The following is a 24,680-nucleotide window of genomic DNA, read 5'->3' as shown; positions in this document are numbered from 1 at the left end:
TTGTTGTGAGTGTGTGTTTGTTGTGGGTGTGTGGATGTGTGTGGGAGTGTGTGTTGTATGTGTGTCTGATGTTTCTAAGTGACATATATTATGTGAAATCAGTATTCCCATACCAAAGAGTATACACTGTACATTTCTGCAATCTTTATATTTATGTAGTATGAATGCATGAATATACACCTACTTGGCAATTTTGGCTTCATGTTAAGGCACATATTTGACACATTAGAGCAGTCCTTTTTCATCAAAACACGTATACCGTGTTGAGAATATATCTCTCTTATAAAAGCCGGAGGTATATGGGCAAATATTGATTTTACTTAAAATTAGAATGATTTTTCCAACCCAACCCCATCTTCGAAGCTGTACTTTACGTGTATTACTATAGGCTCTTCCGGGTTCAGGCTTCTGGTGGTCGACCTCTTTCGTGCGCGCGCGCCTTGTACGCACTGAATGGTGGTGAGCGCTTACTAGTGTACTCTATTACAATAACCTCTTTGACACACACACACGACGACGCACACGATACGACCATGGAGTGCACGCACATGCACCTTCTTGGCCAAAGAGGTTCTATATGGAACCTCTTTGACCTTGGCACGCACCCGGGCCGCGGCCGGGCGTATGCCTGGCTAGCTACATTCAAACGCCAACCAGGCAGGGAAGGAAAACACACAGGCCTTGCGCCGACATTATTCATGAATACCGCGCCGACACCAGCACCGGATCGATTGAGCTCGCTACGCATAGATCATGCAAACAGCCGCGCGCGGCGCTGGTATAAACCCGAACGAAACCAAAACCTTGAATGTGTATAGTAGTCACTCAGGGCAAGAACATGATAAGCCTGCACCCTTTTGTAGTTGTACAGTGTAGATTCTAGATACCATTATCAATCACATGTCATTACCAGGATCCGTCTCATCTGCACTGCTCTTGGAGTCTTGACTCGAGTACGACCCGGTCACATGATTTTATAACTTTTTTCTCGAGTTCCGCTTTTTCTCTCTCTCTAACGTCTGAGCTCTGTCAACGTGTGACACTGACGACAGGCTTTTCAACTTCTCCAAACAAGGACTTGACATCGGTAAATTCTTACCCGGTCGGACACGTTTTTAATCCATTGTGAAAATCTGAGCTTGATCCTGAGCATCTAATCTAATGTTAGCTAGACCTATAATTTGATGTCAAGATCCAGCAGGATGACAACAACATGTCTGGTCGCACTGTTCGTCATAACGATTCTGGTGGGAGCATATCCGTATCCGAGTTCTGCTGAATGCCCGAGCGGAGGTAAGAAAATTTTACATGTTTAAATTATAAATGTGACTCAAAACCCAAATCTAAGTCGTGCAACAAACAAGTCAGCTGTCTTTAATGAGTGATATACTGATAGGGCCTACAGTAGTACTGTACATAGATAGTGACAGCGGAGACTGGTTTAGGCCAGGGCAGGGCCCAGGGGTATCCATCATACCAGGGTAATTCAATTTAGGCCTAATTAACAGTTAGATTTTTCGTTAGAGAAGTGTCAAAATGAAACTCGGTGGATGGTGATAAAAGTGTGGACTATGGTGATGAGGATCGATCCCACTTTTGGTCATGCATCTTCTCCTTGGTCTACTCTCCAGCAGCTAGGGGACAACCAGACAGGGGGATATTGATGACACAGATAGATCAGTCGGCATTATCGTGAAATAGTCCACACCACCACTCCATTCACTGTCGTTCATCATAGCCGGTGACTGCTTTCAATCTCCATAGACTTTGCACATACTGAAGATGCACACGCAGAACAAGCCAAAGAGGGGACTGATATCACGATTTAGCCAGATCAGACTAGTCAGAGAGAGGGAGGTAGAGAGAGAGAGAAGTTAGAAGTTAATAGACAGACAGATCCATCTGTCCGAAGGAATCTTTCATTTTTTTGACGTTATCGCTCTCCCATAGGGGGATTCGGTGAAGCCATACGCAGTCTCTGTGGAACATATCCCCGATGACCAGATACCTTGAACCTTGTAGTAGTTATCCCCGAAGACCTCCGCTAGGAAGGGTAACTTGGGGCTGACGAGAGTGGTAGCACAAGTTTATTTTGCTTTATGAGAGCTTTGGTTTTTTAGTTTGGCTTTGAAGATTTCTGTACTCTTGGATGATATTGTTTCTTTTGGGAGGTCGTTCGATCCAGAGGGAAATTACATCTGGGAAGAATGAGTGTGCTAGCTGGCTTTGTGGAGATGAAGGTCGATACGGCGTCGTACTGCTTGTCGTGTGTCCGCCGTAGCCTGGTTACTTTCTTTGAGGCGTATTTGTGGAGATCTAGGTCAAGTTCACCATGGATGAGCTTGTAAAAGCTGATGAGGCGTAGATGTTGTCTTCTGTCCTCCGGGGGGATCCAGTTGAGTGTGGTCATCATATTGGTGACACTAGACTCTCTGGAGTAGTTTCCTGTTATGAAACGGGCTGCACGCCTCTGTACCATTTCAAGTGATTTGGTGTTCCTGGCGGTGCCGGTGTGCCATGCTATGGATGCGTCCTCAAGATGGGGTCTTACTTAAGTGTGATGGAGTCGTTCTTTAGCTGTTTTGGAGCAGTGGTGAAAGTTCCTTCTTATGAAGTTTAAGGCCCTTGTACCCTTATTGATGGAGTGTTGGGTCTGTTTATCCCATTTCAGGTTGTTTTCTATGTAGATCCCTAGGTACTGGTGACTGTCGACTTCTTGGAGGTGTTCGCCAAGGAGAGTGTACTTGGTATGCCCTGGGTTGCGTTTTATAGAGATTCTCATAACGGAGCACTTCGTTGCATTGAATTTCATTCCCCATGTGTTTGCCCATGTGACTAAGTTGTCAAGATCTTCTTGCAGAAATTTTTCGTCTGAGGGATTAGATATTGTATGGTAGACTATGCAGTCATCTGCAAACAACCTCACTGTGCTGTTGGCTGCTTCTGGGAGGTCGTTGATGTATAAGATGAACAAGTTGGGGCCGAGCACAGTGCCTTGTGGTATACCGCTGATACAGACTGATCTTTTGGTCAAAGAAGTTAATTGCTTTACTCTTAAAATTGAAGCATCTTAGAATGCTGCGTGGAGAACTGTTTGTTGAAAAGTATCTTTGTTTAATAATACATTTATTCTGTGACCGCTGGATTGCATTTTATGCACTCCACTCTCAGTACTTCTTGCTATGTGATTGTGATGCCTATGGTCCTTGGTACAAAAGGAACAGTCCTTATTTGCAGTGATTGGGATGTAAATTTAGCATGAAGAAGATGCACTCGATACCACCAGTTGAACCGTTTGGACCGGATGCAGTGTAGAGGTTTTTGCACTGGGATATCGATGGATACTACTAGAGGTGTGTAGGTGACCTGCAAGTGCCTGGTGAAATGCTGAGATGTGATTGACGCTGCTGCGTTGCAATTCACAAAGAGTGCATTCCAGCCCAGCTCTCTCTTCATAGCCATGATTCTTTTTGTAAACTGATAAAAGTTGCCTGTGGATGACAAATCATTCCGCTCTGTTTTGTACAGCTTCCAGTCTGTGTATCATTATCAAGATCTAAGTGTTTGGGTCCCAAACTCAACTGCTGAACATGCAGACAACTCCAAACTGAACTGTGTACAGTGTAGGAATTTTGTATCTCAACTGTTGAACAGACAATTTGGGGCCCCCAAACAATAGATCAACAGTATGTAGTTCCATAGTGTCGTGAATGTACCCCCTGCCACCGTGTCTCTAGTCCTAGTGAATGATAACTAGGGATAAAGTTAGGACTGGTTGGTTTACATTTCTCAATTAGTGTCTGTTTCCATTTTTCTCACATATATATTGAAAGTCACTTCACTTGCCTCTTTTGGAAGGCATGTGGGGATAAATGTTACACCTCACACTTATATGATAGTAACAAGTTGATGGAATTTACATAAAATCAGTACTTTTTTTTTCAAAACATGAAATTTTATGGATATCTTTGGATACATCATTTTAAGCATGTGACATCATAACATGTAGTCCTCAGCTCATCCAGCAGTGACTGTGCAAAAACATTAACCCGTTGGGGATGGACTGATTTTGCTATACAACAACACATGTTTCCCATAGACACCTGCCCAGACACACATATACCCGGGACTCGTCTTCAACGGGTTAAAAATTCATAACATTTGAATGGATTGTCCAATTTCCCTCAAAATTTCACTGACATCATGTAATTTTCTGCATTCACCCGATTGAAATGTTTGTTATAAAAGGTGAACTTGTCCTTTTACCAGCTTGCCCAGTTTTTGTGAATATTTACCAAAATTTGTTGTGTCCTTCGTTGTCCACCCAGACATCATTGTGGTCATGCCCAATGTATCGATGGAGCACAATGTGTCGACGGTTGCTCCGAACTTCACCTGCATAAACTTCACGCTGCCCGGAGGAGCGGGGATTCGCAAGAGCAAGTCGAACTACTCGTCCGTGCTGATGCAGTACCATGTGTGGGACTCCAATGTCACCGCATCCCTGGAGAAGTTCATGCAGAAAAGTTGGATGGCAGAAGGCGACCACGTGGGTGTCGTGCGGCTACTGGGTCAGGAGAAGAGCTTCATAGGGTATGTGGGATTAACACCCTTGGAGAACAAGACGGAGGCCGCGACAGATGCCTTGATACTGTACACACCTCTGAATTACACAGGTTTGTTTGATTCCATATATCCTCATTCTAATCTCTTTGATACATTTAAAGGGAACTTGTTTAATACATGTATCTCCTGCATAATACTAGGAGAATAGTAGTAATTATCAAAGTATATTGCTTTCAAATAGTAATAACATTGTACACATGTATCTCAGTCAAACAGATCAGGGAAAGTGTAGTTTTCAGTATTTTAATTGTATTATATTAGAACATGAAGATACTGTGTGTGTTTAAAATTCTTTCTATATATTCATATATTCATTATACTAATAGTGACATGATAATTGATATGTTGTGACATACCGTAAAAAAAAAAAAAAAAAATTATAGAGTACCAATCTGGCAAAGCATTGCATTAAATTAACCGAAAAAGTTGAAATTTCTTTAAGGTATTGTTTGCCTTTTTTTTTTTTTTTTTAATACTTAAGGTGTTAGAGTTATCACAGTTTGAGCATATGTGTAGGTAAGTTGTATAACAAAACGTCCTACCATTTAAAAATTTCACAATAAAGCCTAAGATATAAGGAGATGTCACTATTTTTCTCAATAGACCATTTAACTGTAGACAGTTTGATAGAAACATTTTTATTTTTTGTCGTTATTCACATACTTTGTAAATTTGACAATTTTACTTATAGATCATTGATTATGCTGATAATAGTTTTATATTAATTTTGTTGTTTCTATCCCTGACATAAATTTTGTAGGGGACTCTAACTACTGTAAAACACAATATTTTTGCGGCATCAAATTTTCCCGATTGGAACCAGTGGCCTTTTTCGCATGATGAAATTTTTGTGAGTTGCCTGTAACATTCAATGCATATAGTGTCGCCAAGAACTTTCGTGTGCATTTTAATTTTGCGAATCTCGGCTCTTGCAAAATTCGCACAATTAAAATGCACTCAAACATTCCTCGTTTTACAGTATTTTGAAGCACTAAAGCTGGGTTTTTGTTTCATCTGCAAATGATAAATAATGCCTTTAAATTATAGATCCATTGGGTGGAGAAATCATGTCCCCTATAGTTCAATCCAGTTGAAACTTGACTGTACTCAATAGGCGCGGTCAGACTGGCAAAAGATCGAGAAGATTGAGTTAGCGATCTGTAAGATCTTGAAGTTTTGCCAGTGTGACCGGAAACTTCTCGCAAAACTTTCCACTCCAACTGGGTACATTTCCCTCACCCCCAACAAACTTCTTGGACTGCTTGCGGGCGTTGTCTCTGAAGCGCGAGGCCATTGTCATGTACAGAGGTCACAATCACTAGCCATCGGACGAGCGCTCTTTCTTCTTTCTTGCTCGCACATACCAATGACCCAAACTTCTTGATCCAAGTTTGGCTGCCAGTGTGACTGCACGACGAAAGATTGCAAAGACTTCGCGATGTTAAACTTCTCAATCTTTTGCCAGTCTGACCGTGCCTGTTGTATCTTTCCTTTGCCTGCAGTGCCTGTTCCAGGGGCTTGCAACCAAGAGTTCCAGCCAGAAACCGATCCCAACCTCCATGTGGTGTACCAGCCAGACTCTGTGCTGTTCAACGTCACCTTCTCCGAGGCCAATGTCGGATTCAGGCCGGGCGAACAGCCTGCGTGCGAGGGAAACGCCCCAAAGCACGACCAGCTGCGGTACGACTTCTACATCCGCTACCTACCGTGGGGCAGATATTCGCGGGATTCCCTCTTCAGCGAACTGCAGAAAATGATGACCCCTCGGAGTATCAGAGAGCATGGCAGGAAAGTAAGTTGACCTTGATTGATTCCATATCCGGCCCTACTTTTGACTGAAATTGGCTGGAGTGAAAAACGTATTGAGCTGAGGTCATTGAATTATGGTTTACAGGTCAACAAAAAATAGTAGGTAGGCCTATGCTGGGCAGATATCAATAAGCTTGCATTCATTAGAATGTGATATAGTTGTCTCACAACAATGCCATGACCTTTTCTCCTGTGATAGTTGCTCCCATGAGATATCTGCATGTAAAGCCAAACATGAATTCTACCCACAAACATAACCCTAACCCTTATCCTAATCCTATTCCTCACATCAGACTACACCCTATCTTGCATGACATACTTGCCAACTCCACCGCTTTTTAGAGGTTTTGACCGGCTACCGATTTTCTCTTCTGATCTACCGATTTTGTAGCAAACCTGCCATAAAATGAAATGGAAGTCATATTTTCCCTTCGTTGTGCGTTGATTCCCTAAAATAAGCTAGTAATTAGAATACTAATAATAATTTCAAGGAAATCGTTCCTCAAAAACGCTGTATTCAGCCTTCTAATATGCACACATGTATGCACACTGCAGCGGTGCACTATAGACTCTATCATATCTAAGTGCGTGCAAGACTTACTGTACACGTGTACGTGTAGCTAGAACCATGCGTAATAGTAATGTTTTGTTAGCTCACGTTCTGCAAGAGTGAATGGTACGAATGGAAACCCTCCCAAACACTGCAGAAGAGAGCAAAATCTGCCACGTACAGGAATCTCACAGCCAGGTCATCTGCTAATTAATTTAGATTTGGTGAGGGCAGCATTATATAGATGATGACTGGTGGGGAAGGGAACATACCGAATGTTCCACCCGAAGGGTTTGAAATGTGGAAGTTTGGTTGCCTGACATAATTGTTTAGTAGTCCTGGGCCCTGTTTTATGAAGAGTTAAGATTGACTGTTGAATTCAACTGTAAGTCTATGGCAGCCTGTGTGGTAAGGAAATTTAAAATCAATTTTATCTTATGATAGAACGGGGGCCCTGAGTAACCGCCAACATGGAGCCCTGCCAACAGGCAACAAAGTTAAGGTTTCCTCTCTCCGTCCCCCTGCAGATTCACATGTTTGGCAAGCACGACAAGCCTGAACTGTGGCTGTCCACGTTTAACGGCCGCGGCGTGATCCTCAACATCGTTGTCTGGGACTCGATTAGCATGGCGGAGTCTGCGTACGTACCGACCGTGACCTACGCTTGCAGGGACAAGATGGGCAGCTTGTGCGAAGGGAGAAGTAAGCAAAAATTCTCAACTCTACTCACTGTCAAAACCGTCAGGGGTTGAAGTTCTAATAGTTCTCTAACATAATCATTTCATCATCACTTTTATCATAGTTTTATCATTATTTGATCATGAATTCATATCACAATTTTCATCATTATTTCACCACCAATGTATGATTTTGCCATGATTTTATTATTATCTTTCCTGTGTCCTATGTATTATCATTAGCACCGTCTCTAGGACAGACTCCTTGGGTGGTGTCATTGTCATCCTTTTGATCAGAGATCTCATCAGCTCTGTCGTCTTTGTAATTGCTTTCATTAAGTCCATCGTAATCATCACATTATCATTTACGACACTGCTGCCATTACTAGTGAAATCTGAGATGGCAATAAACATTAGATGTACAGGCTTGGTTTCATTATCTTCGGTAGAGGGAAAGTTTTGCCATAGATATAAATTGATGTGGTGAATGCTGAAAGGTAAAGGGAAGTAGTCTACACGTTTGAGGCATATCAAAGCTCTCTGTTCAAAAGTTGCAAAGTTTCAAAGTTTTGGTTAATTTGATTTGCCACCCTCACATTGGCACAAGTGCCATGGTAGGGTTTGGACCGTTGACTTACTTGAGCGTCCACTAGACCACAACACCACCATATGTTCGTTAGAAAATTAAAAATATACTTTGATACTGAAATAGTAACATGGAAGTCAATATAAAAATATTATGCAATAGCTCTTAATTCCTTGTTAGTTCATTGTCTGTTCACTTTCATGTCAATTTTGTCACCTTTGACCTTTACAGTCGATCCTTTTCAGGCGGTGTTGTTTGCACTTGGAATGATCGCTGGTGCTGCTGTTTGCTTTGTTGGCCATCGTTACTTCTTAGCAGGTACTGTCGCCCCCCCCCCCCCCAAAAAAAAAAAAAAAAAAAAAAAAGAAAAGAAAGAAATTGTTTGGTCACTTGTCCACATGAATGACCTCTGGACATTCCAATGTCTTTTCTTCTGGCCCTTCCTATAATGCTCTCGGCACCTTGTACAGTCACAGTCACCTTGGAAAATTAGCTTAATTACATGTAAGGAATAGTGAATGACATGTTTAATATAGAATTTATGAAATTTACATCTTTGATCAGCAATGATTGCAACTTGAAGTCATCTTCAGAGTCTGTTTGCTGTGAATGTTTAATATGAATCACAATTTACACAATGTCAAATCTGAAAATCTCTCATTTGTTGGTGCATGTATAGCACTGAATGATCACATGTATCAGTATTGTATAATCATTACTTAATGTAGAAAAAAAAATTGAGGTTCATGAATTAAAATTCTCATTCATAATCAACAGGATCTGCTAGAAACACATGTATTAAAAAAGTTTTAGCAGCACTGCAGCTCATTTTAATCATGTGTTCTAAAAATCATTGCTGTGTTTTGCAGCCCTCTGAGTTCAAATTCTGTGAAATGTCATTTCTGTCTGTTCACAGAGGTGTTCTTCTTTGGTTTTCTGCCGTTCACTCTGTTTTCGTTCATGATTCTTGCGGCAAACACTTCGCTGTCACAACCAGGTAAGTTCTGTGTTGCTGTCACAACCGGGTTAGTTCTGTCTTGCTGTCACAACCAGGTTTATAGTTCTGTGTTGCTACCAGGAACAAACGGTGCTGGTAAAAAAATTTGCTCCCTACATATCTTTTAGATTGGAGATTATCTTTACCCTGTGAGGAATAGTCCCATGTGTACTTGGGCAGGTGTTTATTGCCTTAGTCCTACAGAAAGACCATAGTATTGAACACAATGGGATTGTCGGGGTGGGGGGGGGGGGGGGGATGAGTGAGGATGGGGTTAGGGGGTAGGTAATCTCTATTAATTGGCGATCAGTTTTTAGACATCTGTGCAAGTCGTCAAAGAAAGCCCTCTGGTGTGCGAGCCAATCAATGAATGAAGTGCTCACCCTCTGCGTGCGACATTGATAGCCTGAAGTGTTTAAATTGTGCACATTCAACTCATTTGCACAAAACGGGTAAGGGTTAAACCTTCATCTACACTATAAGGAGTCAATATTCCAATGCATAATGTAGTAACTAGGTTGTAGTTTGCATGCGTATCAGGAGTATTACCCTGTGTACCCCACTCCCCCAAGAAAAATTTACCCCCCCCCCCCCCCCTTTAGGGTTTGGTCTAGGGTTAGAATTTGGGTCAGGGTTACGACAAGGTTTAGGATTTGGGTTAGGGTCAGGGAAGGGTTTAGGGTAATTGTCCAGGGGGTAATTGTTCTAAAACCTTTGACAAGACCCATTTTGCAAACAGCTGTGATCCTTGCTCTCATTGCAGTGATGCTAGCCCTAGCCCTGGTCTTCGGTGTGCCCGGAGGATGTATCTGGATGGCGATCTGGTGGCGCTTCGGCTACGTGCTCCCCGTCATGATGTGGATTTCCTTCACGTTGGGGTTCCTCTTCTCCGCCATCGTCTTCTTCACCCCTTTCGGTGAGTTTCTCCGCTTTTCCTCGCCGCCACTTTTCGTCGCTGCGCTGACATCATTTCTTTTCTCTCTCTTCAGCTTCATTTCACTGTAGAATTGTGTGATAAAGAGAAAGTTCTTTGCAGATCTTGCATCTTCAGTTTTTTTGGAACGTCTTCTTCCCCATTTTTCTTCTCATCTTCCTTCTCAGCATCCTCTATCATTGTGATTATCAATGCCTTTTTCTTTCTTCTTCTTCTTCTTCTTTTTCTTTAAAATATTTCTTCTTCTTCTTCTTCTTCTGCTTTTTTCTTTACTTCCTCTTCTTTTTATGCCTCCGCCACGAAGTGGTGCCGGAGGCATTATTCTTGTATGCAGGGCTCCACACTATTTTTTATTTTTGGTGGCCCAAAGGCAAACATCCGACCTCTTTTGGTGGCCCGATCAGGCTAACGAATTCTTCATTTCTGAAATGTTGGTGGCCCGACGTGCGTTTTTGGTGGCCCTGGGCCACCGGGCCACCGTTAGTGTCGAGCCCTGTTGTATGTATTCTCTTTTTTCTTCCCCTTTGATATGTCTCCATCATCTGTAAGAAAATAATTGTCACTTGTACTTACAGCTTACTACTAATCATGTGCATCTGTAAGCAGTGACAGTGAAAACAACCTTGCCTGGCTTTTTCTGTATATTAACTCTGTTTAAATTTTTGATGTATTTTGTCTGTTGCTTTTCTTCCTCTGCTTTTTCTTCTACTTGTTTTCTTTTTCTTTTTCTTCTTCTTCCTCTCCTCTTCTTTTGCTTCATTTGTCTGTTTTTTTTTCTTCTTCTCTTTCATCTTTTCTTCCTTCATTCATTCCTGCAAGCTGTTGATATGATGGTTATAGTGCCATGCTATGAAGGGATCATCTTTTTCGTAGTTTGACATATCAACTTAAAGGGATCGTACAGTTTTGGTTGAGACCTAACATCAGGTTTCTAAAGGCCCGGTCCCACTGGCCGACGGACACAAAGCGTATGCAGGAAGGACACAGCGGACGAGCAAAATTTCGGGGATGGCTTCATCCGCTTTCATCCGCTCCAGAAATTGACAAAATTGGCGAAAATTGGCGGTAACAGAACGGAAATAGAACGGACGTGGGTAGTATGTAGCGGGGATGTTAAACGGATGTTCATCGGAAGCCTAGCGGATGAAAGCGGATGGAAGGGGATGACAGCTCCGAAGGGGTTACCGGAGATAATTGCGAAACGGACGCATAGTGGAAAAAGCGGATGCAGAGTGGATGCAGAGCGAATGCAGAGCGGATGCAGAGCGGATGCTTTCGAAATGCTTTATATACGAGATGCATACGCTTACATCCTTTCTATTTCCGTGCTATTAACGATGTAAAGCCGTTCCATGTACCATATCTTTCCTCCCTCTTTCCGTTTTTAGCTGCAGCGGATGTGAGTTGCGAGGATGCCCAGAGGATGCAGAGAGGATGCAGCGGATGTTTAAGGGATGCCGCACGGACATACAACGTTTGTTGCTCGTATGTCGCGGATTTACATCGTACACAGCAGAAAGTTCATCCGTTCTAAAAGTTTTAAGCAGCTTAAAACTTTTTGCGCGGATGAATTCACAGTGGACGGATGCTCGATGGATAGAGCGGACGAAACACGTATGCGATGGGTACACAGCGGATTCGTAGCGTTTTCCAACGGATGACAAGATTTTTTGTACGCTTAACATCCTCTTTGCATCCGTAAGTGCAGTGGGACCGGGCCTTCACATTTCTAGGTGAGATAGTGAGAAACCTCATTTGCAATATGAAAGAGCGTGTAATTCCAGGAGGGATTCAACGTTTAATTGATGAAAATTGGTTTCGAAAATGGCTGACATATATCCAAAACAGAGCAACCCCAATAACAGGTGGGACCTGCCTATTATTAGGATCGCTTTGTGTTACTTTTTTATGCCTCCGCCTGAAGGGTGCCGGAGGCATTATGTTTTTATGTCTCCGCCATTCCAAACCCGATTTTCATCTAATAGACCTTGAATTGCTCTTAGAATGATATGCTCTGTGTTATTTCACAAGTGGTTTCTTGGTATCTTGCAAAAAGCTAAAAGCCCAATCCTCATCTCCACAAATAGTATATACCATCTTTTTAATATTGACCCCACCTCTGCTATTCCCAGTTCCTTTGAATTTTGCAACGTTTCATACAGCCTTTTACAAAGACTATCAGTACTGAAGATAAATTGTGTGTTTATGATGCATTGCTATTGTGCAGACATACAAATCTGTAGTACCAGTATGCAGTTGGTAGCCCAGTTAAAGATTGTTTCACTTTCAAACCAGTGCAGGAAAATTTCTGAAGTGTTATTTATATATATATACATTTTATATTATCCTTGTGTACCATGTACAGTCACTACTTTCAAACCTGTCAATCTATCCGTCTGTCTATCTATCTATCTATCTATCTATCTATCTATCTATCTATCTACCTGTCTATCTATCTACCTGTCTATCAAGTACCAATCTATCATTTGATGATAAAGATTTACTCTAAAAATATATCTTTCTTTTTTATCTATTCATCCATCCATATGTTTCTCTATATACCTGTGTTGCAATATCACTTTTCTCGCAAATGGTTCAATGTATCTTCATGGAACTTGGTACATACGCATGTACTGACTGGCAGGGATTATCTAGGGAATTTAGGGGTCATGGGTCAATAGTCAGGGGGTCAAAGGTCAAGGTCAACTCCTCAAAATTTTACTATTTCCCTCATGCTAGTATATGCAATGCTTGCATTATTAGTTTAAAAACTTAATATTATGCATTACCTAATGGAGATTCTCCGGGAAATTTCCAGCCAGAAGGTCAAAGGTTAAGGGTCAAAGGCCAGGTTTCAATGCCCCCCAAGTAATCTATTTTGTACTGTAATTACACTCTTTCTTCATACCTTGGAAATTACTCAATGCATAAACTTTAAGGGTCCGTCAGAAGTCAAGTAAAAATTCTCAATTCCCTAAATATGTGTACCTGCACTCTTAGACAATCATAGCAAACCCAGTTCAAGGAAAGTGAACATTCAAGATATTTCTGACAAACCTGTCATTTCAATATTTTGCCAGTTATGTGAAACTGTCATCACACATTGTGAAGACATTGTACTATACACCTATTTGGAGAATCATGCATTATGGCAGAGGCATCAGTCGCCATAGCGACATTTCTAGTTTTATCTATCTATCTGTCTATTTATTTATCTATCAATTTATCTTTTGATGATCTACATACATGCATCTATCTGTCTCCTTTATTGATTTATCTATCTTCTAATCTGTTTGAAAATCTATTTTGTTTTTTTCACATACCACATTACAATCCTCATTTAAGACATAGCCCCTAATCATTTCACGTGACCTGAATTGTTACCTCCGCCAAGAGAGGAGGTTATGTTTTCGTTACCGTTGGTTTGTGTGTTCGTTTGTTTGTCCGTGTGCAAAATAACTCAAAAAGTAGTTAACGGATTGGGGTGAAACTTGCAGGAAAGGTTGAGAATGACACGAGTAACAAACGATTAACTTTTGGTAGTGATCCGAGAATTTTGAGGGAATTTATGAGGGATTTTTTATATTTTGGCAGGTAGGGTCAATGAACTTCGGAGTTCAGGCTGCGCATATTTGAGATTTGCTTGTGCGCACTAAAGTGCGTGCTCCAGTTTCTGCTAGGGCGAGGCGCGCCGTGCAGCGGAGGGTTTATGACGTAACAAAGGCTTCTATATTGGGAAATCGGGCGACTTTCAGCACACAATGCTATAAGTATGTATGGGTGGAAATCACTGATATTCCTATGGAAGAACAAGATCAGTGGTGGAAATGAGCTGCATGCTTGGCGGAGGTCTGCGCTCTCACAGTGCTTTTCTAGTTCCTTATTGTTTTGTTGTTTCTTCTTTATTTCATGACAGGAAACCTCTCTGTGTGGTACAACTCGCTGGCCTACGGTATGGCATACATGTGTGGAGTGATGATCATTCCAGTCATATTCATCGTCTTCACCAAATTTGTGAGTTTATGCCAGAGTGCAAAATGCTGCTTTAAGGTTTTCAGGTGCAATGCATTCCACTACTAATGTTTTTTGGCAAAATTTTTATATTGTTTGTCCAGGAACTGAAAATTTCTAAGTTTATGTGAGCGTGCTAGATATTCTGATTTGATTTTTTTTTTTTTTTTTTGGTGACAAAATTTTTATATTGCTTGTCAAGGGATTAGAAATTTGTGAGTTTATGTGAGTGTGCCAAATGCTCTTTAAAGATTTTTTTTTCTTGATTGCAAAGTGTGTTTTAAAGAGACTGTACAGTACTGGTTGAGGTGGGGATTCATGTTTTGAACATTCCTAAGTAAGATAATGAGAAACCTCTTTTGAAATATGAAAGAGCATGTAATTTTAAGAAGGATTCAACATTTATTTGATGAAAATTGGTTTTCAAATGACTGATATATCCAAAAAAGTGATAATAATGAAAGGCAACAAGCCACGCCTTTTATTAGGATCTCTTTGTTTCACCTTATTTTTGGATATCTCAGCCATTTCAAAACCGACTTTCATCAAATAAACTTTTGATACACCTTTGAATTGCATGCTCTTTGACATCTCATAAAGTGGTTTCTGAATATCTCGCAAAACGTTAAAAGCTAAATCCTCACCTCAACCAGAACTATACACACCCTAATGCTCTCAATGGTTTTGACAAAATGTCTGTTGCTTGTCTAAGAAGAAGAATGCATGATCAGTCACAGTTGATGTGTAAAAGTAGCTGATTGTAGATAAAATACTTGAAAAGTCGACAGTTTTTATGGGTAATATTATGTGCTAAAAAGGTGGGTAAAATGAATGTAGCATGCAACTTCAAAGAGGTAAAGTGTTACATATTACAAAAAAAAATATTTGCATCCTTTAAATGCGGAAAAAAAATTATACACCGCAAAAATGTCCACTTTTGCAATAGGGCCTACCAGTATTCACATCAATAGCTCATATTAATAGCTGACATTAGTAGTTAACATTGTGACTGTGAGGAATATATTTTGTGAGGATTTGGCTACAGTTCAATTTCCTTGTCTTACATTGTTCTGTTGTGACTCTGAATAGAATGACTTTGAGATAGACTTTGACCCTCGTCGCTGCGATGCAGCTCGTGAACGTTTCCCGTCCCACCAGTCTTAATATAGCGCTACATCCGCTCACCACCACATAACGTCACTCACATCATTTGGAATTGGTGGGGAATATTCGCCATTGACAAGGACATAGTGTATATGGAATGTATGCTATAATAATTGACAAGGACAAGTTGTAGTGTGTAGGGAATGTATGCTATCTACAATAGTACAAGGACATTGTAGTGTATATTGAATGTACGCCATTGACAAGGACATATATTTGTAGTGTATAGGGAATGTATGCTATTTACAATAGTACAAGGACATTGTAGTGTGTATTGAATGTACGCCATTGACAAGGACATATATTTGTAGTGTATAGGGAATGTATGCTATTTACAAGGACATAGTTTGTAGGGAATGTACACTATTGAAAAGGATACATGTACATTTGTATAGTGAATGTTGGCTGCTGACAAGAACACATTTAGTGAGCAAGGAATTTTTTTTTTTTTTGCTGACAAGAACATGAAAGAGACAATGTAAATGTTCAGATTATCATATTTAGAAGGATACCTCTCACATGGCATTATTTTTTTCTTTATGCGTTATCATAATCATTCTATATGGATCAGTTTGCAGCGTATTTCCTTGTTACTTAGCATTTTGTTTTCACTTTCTTCCTGCTTTACATTTTTATCGCCCTGCTTGCTAAAAATACACTCACAAGTCAAGGAAAATTGTTGTTGTTTTTTTCCCCTGCATAGACAGTAGTTAACAATTGTGTCAAAAATGTATACATAATTTCTCTCTTTTCATGGATGCAAATTTTGGAAATATGAATCTGTACTCTCTTAGACTCATTTAATGGTTGTATGAATAGGCTGGCATGGTTATTTCACTGCTTTGATGGCTTTGCCCAGAGCCATTTCATGGACACCTGGTAAAGTTGAAAAACAAAATTGATTTAAAAATATATATATATTTTATAGTTGACAGATTCTCTGGAATCCAGTGAAACACTCAGTAATCTAAAATTGTCCCACCTTTGAATATTCACACAATAAAAAAAAAAAAATGTGACTAAAGTGAGATAAAAGTTTGTAGAGAAAATACTTCATTCACAATAAGACAATCTGAAATATGAAAGGAAAATACTGAATTTGTTTCATTGGTATACTACCAGTGTATTTTAGTAGACTTTCAAAATTCTGATAAGAGGTAGTGAAGATGCCAAGCTATTTTTTTTTTCTTCAAGCCGATCACTTATACTTTGGGTATTCACATGCCAGTGTGGGAGTGAGATTTATTTTGCAATCCCAATCGCACTTCTGTCATGGGAAGGCATCTTTCACAGTATTCCCACCTCCTTTTTCTTTAACCCGTTGAGGACAAGTCCCGAGTAAACTCGGACAGATGTCTGTGGGAAATGTGTGTTGTAGCAAAATTAGTCCGTCCTCAACAGGTTAAGATTTTATTCTTTGGCTTGATCAGGGCAGTGTGGTGATGGGTCATGTTTGAATATAGAGATTGTCTTCTCACTTTGAAAAGGAAGAATGCTGGCTCGTCTGCCAGATATTTTTGAAGTTGAAGGAAGTACATCCAAAAAATACAGGAAGCGTGTGCGATTTTGTTCTTTTTGCCTTATATTTTTGGCATTTGTGAGTGTTCTGCTTTCAGTTTGCCTGCACTGTACAATATACATAGTGTGACTATCCTTACATTACAAAGGAGATGATGTGCTATACCATGCATGCATGAGATTTATAGATAGACAGTCGGCTGCTTCCATTTCCTGGTGAAAGCGAAATTAGGCGAACCTTTTTAGATTGGAAACTAGACTCCCTGTTAAGGCAGGCGTATGGGCGTAATTGCCCATTAACGTTAGCCGTCTATGAATATCGCCTATCACATCATGTGATAGGCGATATTCATAGACGGCTCCGACACAGATGCTCAAATGCAAAGAAGGGGGAGATCCCAACAGGGAAAGTAGCACTCTGAGTAATCCTCTCAACGTGTGACTCTCGCCATTTGCTGCATTAAAGGGACGGTATCCATGGGAGACTATTCATATACGAGTATGTGCGAGCAAAGGTTGGCCTAACTCGTAAAATATTTCGTAAGCCACGTAGCACTCCAGAAAAAGCATGCACATCATAATCTTGTGAGCAGCCCAGTTCAAAGAAGAATACCGAGCAGTGAACGGTCCTGTGTACCTTTGAGAGCAGTGATTTAAAAGATTTTCAAGATATTACATTAGATGCATATGTGTAGGTCTGTTGTATCACAAAACATCCTACCATATAGAATATTTGCAATAAAGCCTAAAATGTAAGGAGATATTTTTTCTCAATAAACCGTAACTGTAGACGGTTTAGTCTGGAAACATTTTTATTATAACTATTATTTACATTTTGTGTATTTAACAATACATGTACTTAACATCGACTATACAAATTCAACTTTTTACAGTGGTTGTTTTTACATCCCTAACTCACATTTTAGAATTATTTGAAAGCACTAATGCTGGGTTTTTGTTTCACCTGCTAATGGTAAATTATGTCTTTAAACCTCTTTCAGCCAACCTCCTAGATTCTGCGTGTAGGATCCATTCCATAATTCTTTTCAGTGCAAAGTCCGCCGACGGACAATTCTATTCTTTCTATTCAAATAGTCCTGTGTTTTTTAATGTACCACAGGTTAGGCGAACGAATGAAAAGTGATTTTAATAATTGAAAATCTATATCAACTGATCAGTTCCCTATAATGGGTTTCATGTCTTTGAGAACAGACTTTAATGGGATTGTGTTCGAAAGAATGTTGGGGGGGGGGCAGCGATGATGGGGGTAAAGTAGAAACGATGACAAGGGTAAAAGGAGAGAAATGTTCTCTCCTTTCAAAGTGCTTCAAAACCTACTGTCCAGGGCAACTAAAACTTGCTATGGGGCAAATATGATTTACTGTTGGGCAGAGAGAACAAATTGATTCTTGCCTATTTAATGTGTAATTTATGGCTGTTGTATGAATTTTTTTATTTATTTGTTTATTTTTTTGAAATGCCCTTAAAGGGATAGTATAGTTTTTGTTCAGATGGGGATTCAGGTTTCTAGCTTTTTTAGTGAGATTAAGAGAAACCTCATATGAAATATTAAAGGGCATACAACGCTCAGAGGAATTAAAAGTTTATTTGATTAAACTTGGTTCTGAAATGGCTGAGATATATCCAAAAACATAGGAGGTCCTAAAAGGAAGTGGGACCCACCTTTTATCAGGACCACTTTGTTTGATTATGTTTTTGCATTTTCAAAACCAATTTTAATAAAGTAAACTTTGAATTCCTCTTAGAATTGTATACTCTTTCATATTTCATAAGGGGTGTTTGATTATCACAAAAACTTAAAGGTACGTGGTCCCGGTGGTTTAGTCAAATGCGCACGCGGGCGCACGGTGCAAGTTTCCTAAGAGACCTACGCTATCGACTCCTCTTTAGCGCTTACGCTGTGGCCCACTTCCCCGAGTCCGAAGAAGTCCGATCCACTGTAGTCAGTGGTCTGATCACAGTTCAGCTCATGATTCGGCTGAGGGGATGATATCTTTAGCAAACTTCTTTTGTGATGTCATAATAAGAAACACATATGCATGCACCCTGGCATTACTACAGACTGCGTGATGCGCAGAGAAGACAACAAAGGCAACGTTGCTTAGCAACACATACACGCTTTACTCTTGATGACAGCTCAACTTCGGCAATCTTCGTATTAACGCTAACGGTGATCGGCAGTATCATCAACAGCGCCCTCTACACTACCGGGACTATGATGCACCTTTAAATACTCAACCCCCTATCTCAACCGAAACTATACTATCTCTTTAAACATACCGAAACTCAGAAGGAAAATCTATCCACCCACTTTGGAAATAACTTATCTCTGTCAAACTGCTCCCTCTTGTTATACAAGAGTCATCACTTCTGAAGATGATGCAGTGTAGTTTATATATTAAATCGAACTACACTGCCCTACTTTGGCAAAAGGAAGCAAGTGACATATTGATTGATTTGGCATATTTGAGACATGCTCAATTTAACTGAAAAATCCAGTAAGTTACAGTTTTGGCCCATTTCTGAGATATTTGGGTGGCAAAAGGGAGCAAGTGCATAAAATTGCATTATGAAAAAATATTGGCAAAAGGAAGCAAGTTACAACCTCATGATATGATTGTCACTTGCTTCCCTTTGCCAAGTCATTGATATTTACACACAGTCTAAAATACTTTGGCAAAAGGGAGCAAGTGACATCTCTATTATATGATTGTCACTTGATTCCTTTTGCCAATTTTTTGTTTGCTACAAATCTATGATACTTTGGCAAAAGGAAGCAAGTTACATCATAATGAGTTTCTGTGAGAATATCAACATTCTTCGAATTGTCATAAATGCATCACCATATGACTTGCACAAATACCGACATTATTTCTCATCTTAAATTTCCATGTTGAAGGGCCTACCCAAAAACATATTTTCTTCATTTGTAGCATTTGTACTCGATGTCACTTGCTTCCTTTTGCCAAAGTAGGGCAGTACAGTATTTAGACCTTTGCCTGGAAGGTGCTCTTCAGCAATGCGTTTGGTTGAAATATCTTAACTGTGTGATACTCCTTCCTGTCAGAGTCTCTGATATTGTGTAAATATGAAGCGATGAAAACCAAAATGAATATAAAATCAACACCTAATGCCTTTGAAAAAAATTAAAAGGAGAATGAAACCCAAATGAACATGTGGATTGAGTGATTGCAGCAATATTAGTAATGTAAAAGACATTTTAGTAAAAGTTTGACTATGGGACAGTATTTTCCAAAGTTGACTTTTTAAGGTTTCGGTGCTGCCAGTGATGGATGATACGACTCCAACAATTTGTGGTGTAATGCATGGACAACGGTACAGAGAAAATATAAAAGGAACTCCACAAAAATTCATTTTTCATTAAAATTACACATTCCATCAAGTTGATACTGACATATGTTAAGGGTAGAAATTATTCCCCCTGCTTTTTGAAGCGGTTAGCCAAGTGCTCTTTCATAATGCCAGAAAAGTGAATTTTGTGGAATTTTCTTTATATTTTCTCCATATTGTTGTCCACACATATGTCTAGCTGTCAATGTTTAGTGAATGTTTGTAGGTGGAGATTGACTATTAAAGTTGTGCTCCTCTTTCATGTAATATATCAGAATTAACTATACACAGCCCTGCCACTGTACACAAGTGTAAGTCGCGACAGGGCTGTACCGCTGGACACTACGTAATCTTATAATTCTGGGGCGCCGATTCTATTTTGAATTTACTGCACCATATTTGTTACTCAGACTACATGAGATGAAAACTTTATCTATTTAGCTACTGTCTTCAGCTATCGATATTGACATACAGTACATATTTCACAACTTACCAAAAATGACACCTGTTTTAATCCTGTACGCCGCAGAAATCGTAGAAATCGCAGAAATGATTCAAAATGTCGGCGCAGCACTGCAAAATGATGGGCAAAGGGGGCGCTGTCGACCGTGCGGGCGTACAAACTCTAGCACCGCAGTTTGCATCGTTCAAAGCTGGGAAAGATTTATTTTGAATCGCCCAGCGATGATCACAGCATTCCGGGTTAAGATTGGACTTTTTGCTCAGTGTATGTTGCGTGAGGGGGTCACTATGGACTGATATACCATGCTCATTGTCCCAAGCATCTCAATTCATTTGAGTGTTTCGTAAAATTTGTGATAAGAATGTAGAAATTTTCAACAGTTTTGTTGTTGTGTGGCCGTGTTTGAGGGGTTTAGTAGATGTGTGTATCACACACCGTCAGACGCCGTCCTAACGCACGGCGTCTGGTCGGGCTAATCAGAATAAATAATTGACCTTCACTTGGGAGATCACTGTTGTGAAGTGGGTTTTTGCTGCTGATAGTTCTGTCTTCACCCTCAAGTTCTACATCCCTGTCATTCCATTAGCACATCTTTTTGAGCATGAGTGCAAAGAAAGTCTTATTTATTGTCTTTTTTTGTATCTTTTTTTTTTTTCTGATTGCAGCTAAGCATGCTGGCTTGTGCCGTGTGGGGCGGGTACCTCATAGTAGCGGCGCTGAGCTACTACTCTGGCGGAGTGCTCCACTACATTATTCTTAACATCATCCACAGATCATTCATTCCGCACTACAGTGAAGCCTACATCGTGGTTCCTGTCAACCCATTTGGTTAGTGATATCTTTAAAGTCATTGTGTCTTTAGAGTTATAGTAACAAGTAACATTGAAACTAATAAAGATCATTTGAGAACTGATGTCACAGAAAATGATGAGGTACCCGTAGAGGATGAGTGCCGAGTATAATCGGGCAGCGGTCTATGGAAAATGCGTGTTGTAGCAAAATAAGTCCGTCTTTAACGGGTTAAGACACTCGGGTTATCAATATCATCTCTTTGTAATTACACCTACAGTGTAGGTAGATCCTTGTCATTTGATTGGTTGTTTGATATTGATCACCTGTACCATTTTACAATGGCATCATTATTCATGCATTTAGGGCTCCATTTTCCGTGCAATCTTGGATCCATGTGATTTGCTCCATTGCAGAGCCCGGGTACACTACATACATAAAACACTTGCATTTGCAGTGTGCATGCGATCAAGCATAGCGTGCTAGCGTAGGAAATATATAGTGCTCAGTGAGTATACTCTCTCGATCCCAGATGTAGCACATTCTCTTTTGTTTCTAAATTCGTTAAACATCAAATGACAAGGATCTATTTTAGGTGTTATATTACACAAATAATAAATGTTTTTCATTCGTGCAATGGACAGAATATTTCATTCGGTGAAAGATGAAATTATTGATCCATTCAACTCAGCTGCGCCTCGTTGAATGGAACATTTCATCTTTCACCTCATGAGATATTCTGCCCATTGCACTCATAGACATGTATTATTTGTATACTATTCACACCCTGAAGAATCGCAAGTCATAAACTGAATGATACCTTCCACGCTTTTACGCCCAGAGCCTCCATCTTTGGCAAGACAAATTTAGTGGCATTTAGTGCTAAAGACCCAAAACTCTGTGCAGCTGTAAATTTTTTTGTTCTCCGCAACAGATCAAATGAAGTGTACTTTTCCATGAAAACTTAAGATTTACGAAATTTTATTTCACGTTGTATCCTGTGACCGGGGTAATGATAGTCTGCAAAGCACATTGAAATTCTTAATAAGTCTGCAATGCACTCTATACAAACTAGCTATTATTATCATTTTCTTGATAACATTCTTTTCATAAGGTGAAGGGGATGCTGATGTCAAATGTATGCACTTTTTGACATCAAGGCCAGAAAGGTGTAAGGCAAACTCTGATTTCTTTTCTTTTACCCTCCTTATTGTAGACATTGCCCTCATTGTTGTGTGGTTTATCCTGATTGTGGCGGGGGTCGCTGTCCAGCACCGCATCACCAGAGGGCGCCGTAACTTCCCCATCTGCCCCTACAAGGAGCGCAAGTATCTCCGCAACCATCGGCACACGCTCAGGGACCAGATTCGCTACGAGAGCAGCACGCCACAGCCCTCGCGCCACCAGATGGCCGACCCCACGGAGACCACCATGTCACACGCAGGCACGAGCGCAGACGGAGACGACACGAGTCCACTGGTCGTGAAAGACTGAGACATCAGTCCAATTTGCCATGCATCGGTAAAATGAGTGGTCTGTTGTGTTTGTCAAACCAAAGATCCTACACACTCCATAAGATGGTCAACTCTCTGTCAAAAAGTGAAACGCTGCCGCTTGGAATTGTGGGATTTTTACGGAGTGTGCCACTAGCGTTGAGTGGGGAGAGCGCTGTACTTTCCCAATATGTTTGTGTAGGACCAAGAGAGGCTAAGACAAGAAAGAAGGAATTTTCTGTAAAGAATCATGAGTAAAGCTAAGAATTGGTGCAGTGCATTGATCCGCATCAATAGCTACACCAAACCATCGCAGGTTTAGATTATTTCAATTTCTAAAAGACTGTGCACAGTGAGTTTTTGTCTCGCCTCCCTGGTCACAGCGTGAGGTCAACTCGCACACAGCTCGCTCAGCTCCGCTCGCAGGTCGCTACACTCGCAGTGACTGTGCACGTCCACAAATTATTTGCGAGCTGCCTTTGTAAAAGGCTAACGCTTGTTCGATCTATACATGCACAACGCTAGCGGGCGGCAGCCACTTCCGTTTCACCATCGGCAGAAATCGGGAGAGTTGATCATCTTATGGAGTGTAGGATCTTTGGTCAAACATCAGGCCCAAACAGGATCTACCCGTGTTAACCGTGTTTTGCTGAGACTAACGTGTCCGCTACAAAACATGACCAGTCAGAACCTGTTTACCACCCCACCTTGATCTTTAATACTTTTAGATTTTATATTGCCTGCCGGCATAAATTTTGAATCATCTCCAGTCTATAACTGTGCTATGTTATGTACACTAGAATGAGTAAAGTATGATTTTAAAAGACTGATTAACTAATGTTGCCAAGTTTATGAGTGTTTTTGTTCCCTGGTCCTTGTTCTAGGGTATTAACAACCAATTTACATTAACCTGTTTCAAATCAATACATTTCAATGCATGGAATTCTTCCTGCTTACATTAGTTGTTGCTATAGTCGGGCATACCTCGCGCAAGTTCCTGGGTTGTCAGGACTAATCATTTTAAAGATATATGTAAAATTTGACTTTGTTTGATAATAAATTGGTCTATTGTTGCAGTCGTTTGGGTTCTTTGATCCCTGTATTGCTTATGGAACTTGACTTCTATGGGCCCTTGTTTTTTATATCGAGTTGAGTTCTGGGGGCATTTTATAAAGCATTTTGTCAGATATTTTTTTCTGACAAACTGTTATATGCTACCGGAATCCTTGCATCTGATTGGCGTAGAGCAAATTTGTCAAAGAAAAAAAAAAATTATGACAAAATGCTTCACGAAATGTCCTATAGGAGAGGTACCTGACAATTCTCAAACTCAATGTTCAATTCACAAAATAGCATACGACTCATGAAATTCACAAAAATAAAAGTCCTGTGATTAATAAATACATGCAGCTTATACAGTATGATTTACCTTTCCATGGGTTGTGACCCATACTGCTGTAAAGTGTCGAAGTATTTAGCTGAATTGCTCTGTTTCACATCTATGTCATTGCTTTAGATAAATTGCAGCTTTAGCATAGAAAAAAAAAATCCATACAAACTGAGTTTGAAGAAAATAGTAATGCTTTTCTTAGATTATTTGGTGCTATCTGTTATGTATAAATCATTTCAGGAACACAAGGTTAACCCGTTGAGGACGAGTCCCGAGTATACTCGGGCAGGTGTCTATGGGA

The 24,680-nt window shown here is 40.2% G+C and overlaps 1 protein-coding gene across 1 annotated transcript; it reads left to right on the top strand.

The window, feature by feature from the left end:
- The first annotated feature begins 1,092 nt into the window (after window positions 1–1,092).
- Window positions 1,093–23,297, top strand: LOC140235967 (transmembrane 7 superfamily member 3-like). Its single transcript, XM_072315961.1, has 10 exons — window positions 1,093–1,293; window positions 4,329–4,676; window positions 6,129–6,418; window positions 7,513–7,687; window positions 8,480–8,566; window positions 9,165–9,245; window positions 10,009–10,161; window positions 14,096–14,193; window positions 21,373–21,535; window positions 22,713–23,297. Exons 1-10 carry the CDS (start codon window positions 1,185–1,187, stop codon window positions 22,988–22,990), a joined length of 1,782 nt encoding a protein of 593 aa, XP_072172062.1. The 5' UTR covers window positions 1,093–1,184; the 3' UTR covers window positions 22,991–23,297.
- Window positions 23,298–24,680: the final 1,383 nt, after the last annotated feature.

This window comes from Diadema setosum, chromosome 12, assembly GCF_964275005.1.
Source record: "Diadema setosum chromosome 12, eeDiaSeto1, whole genome shotgun sequence".
NCBI classification, from domain to species: domain Eukaryota; kingdom Metazoa; phylum Echinodermata; class Echinoidea; order Diadematoida; family Diadematidae; genus Diadema; species Diadema setosum.
Note: the sequence above shows the minus strand (reverse complement) of the source record. Positions and strands in the feature narration are given on the sequence as shown.

Coding starts and splice junctions, on each gene's coding strand:
- LOC140235967 (XM_072315961.1), top strand. CDS start 1,185: ATGTCAAGATCCAGCAGGATGACAACAACATGTCTGGTCGCACTGTTC. Junction 6,419..7,512: donor TCAGAGAGCATGGCAGGAAA/GTAAGTTGACCT, acceptor GTCCCCCTGCAG/ATTCACATGTTTGGCAAGCA. Junction 21,536..22,712: donor GGTTCCTGTCAACCCATTTG/GTTAGTGATATC, acceptor TCCTTATTGTAG/ACATTGCCCTCATTGTTGTG.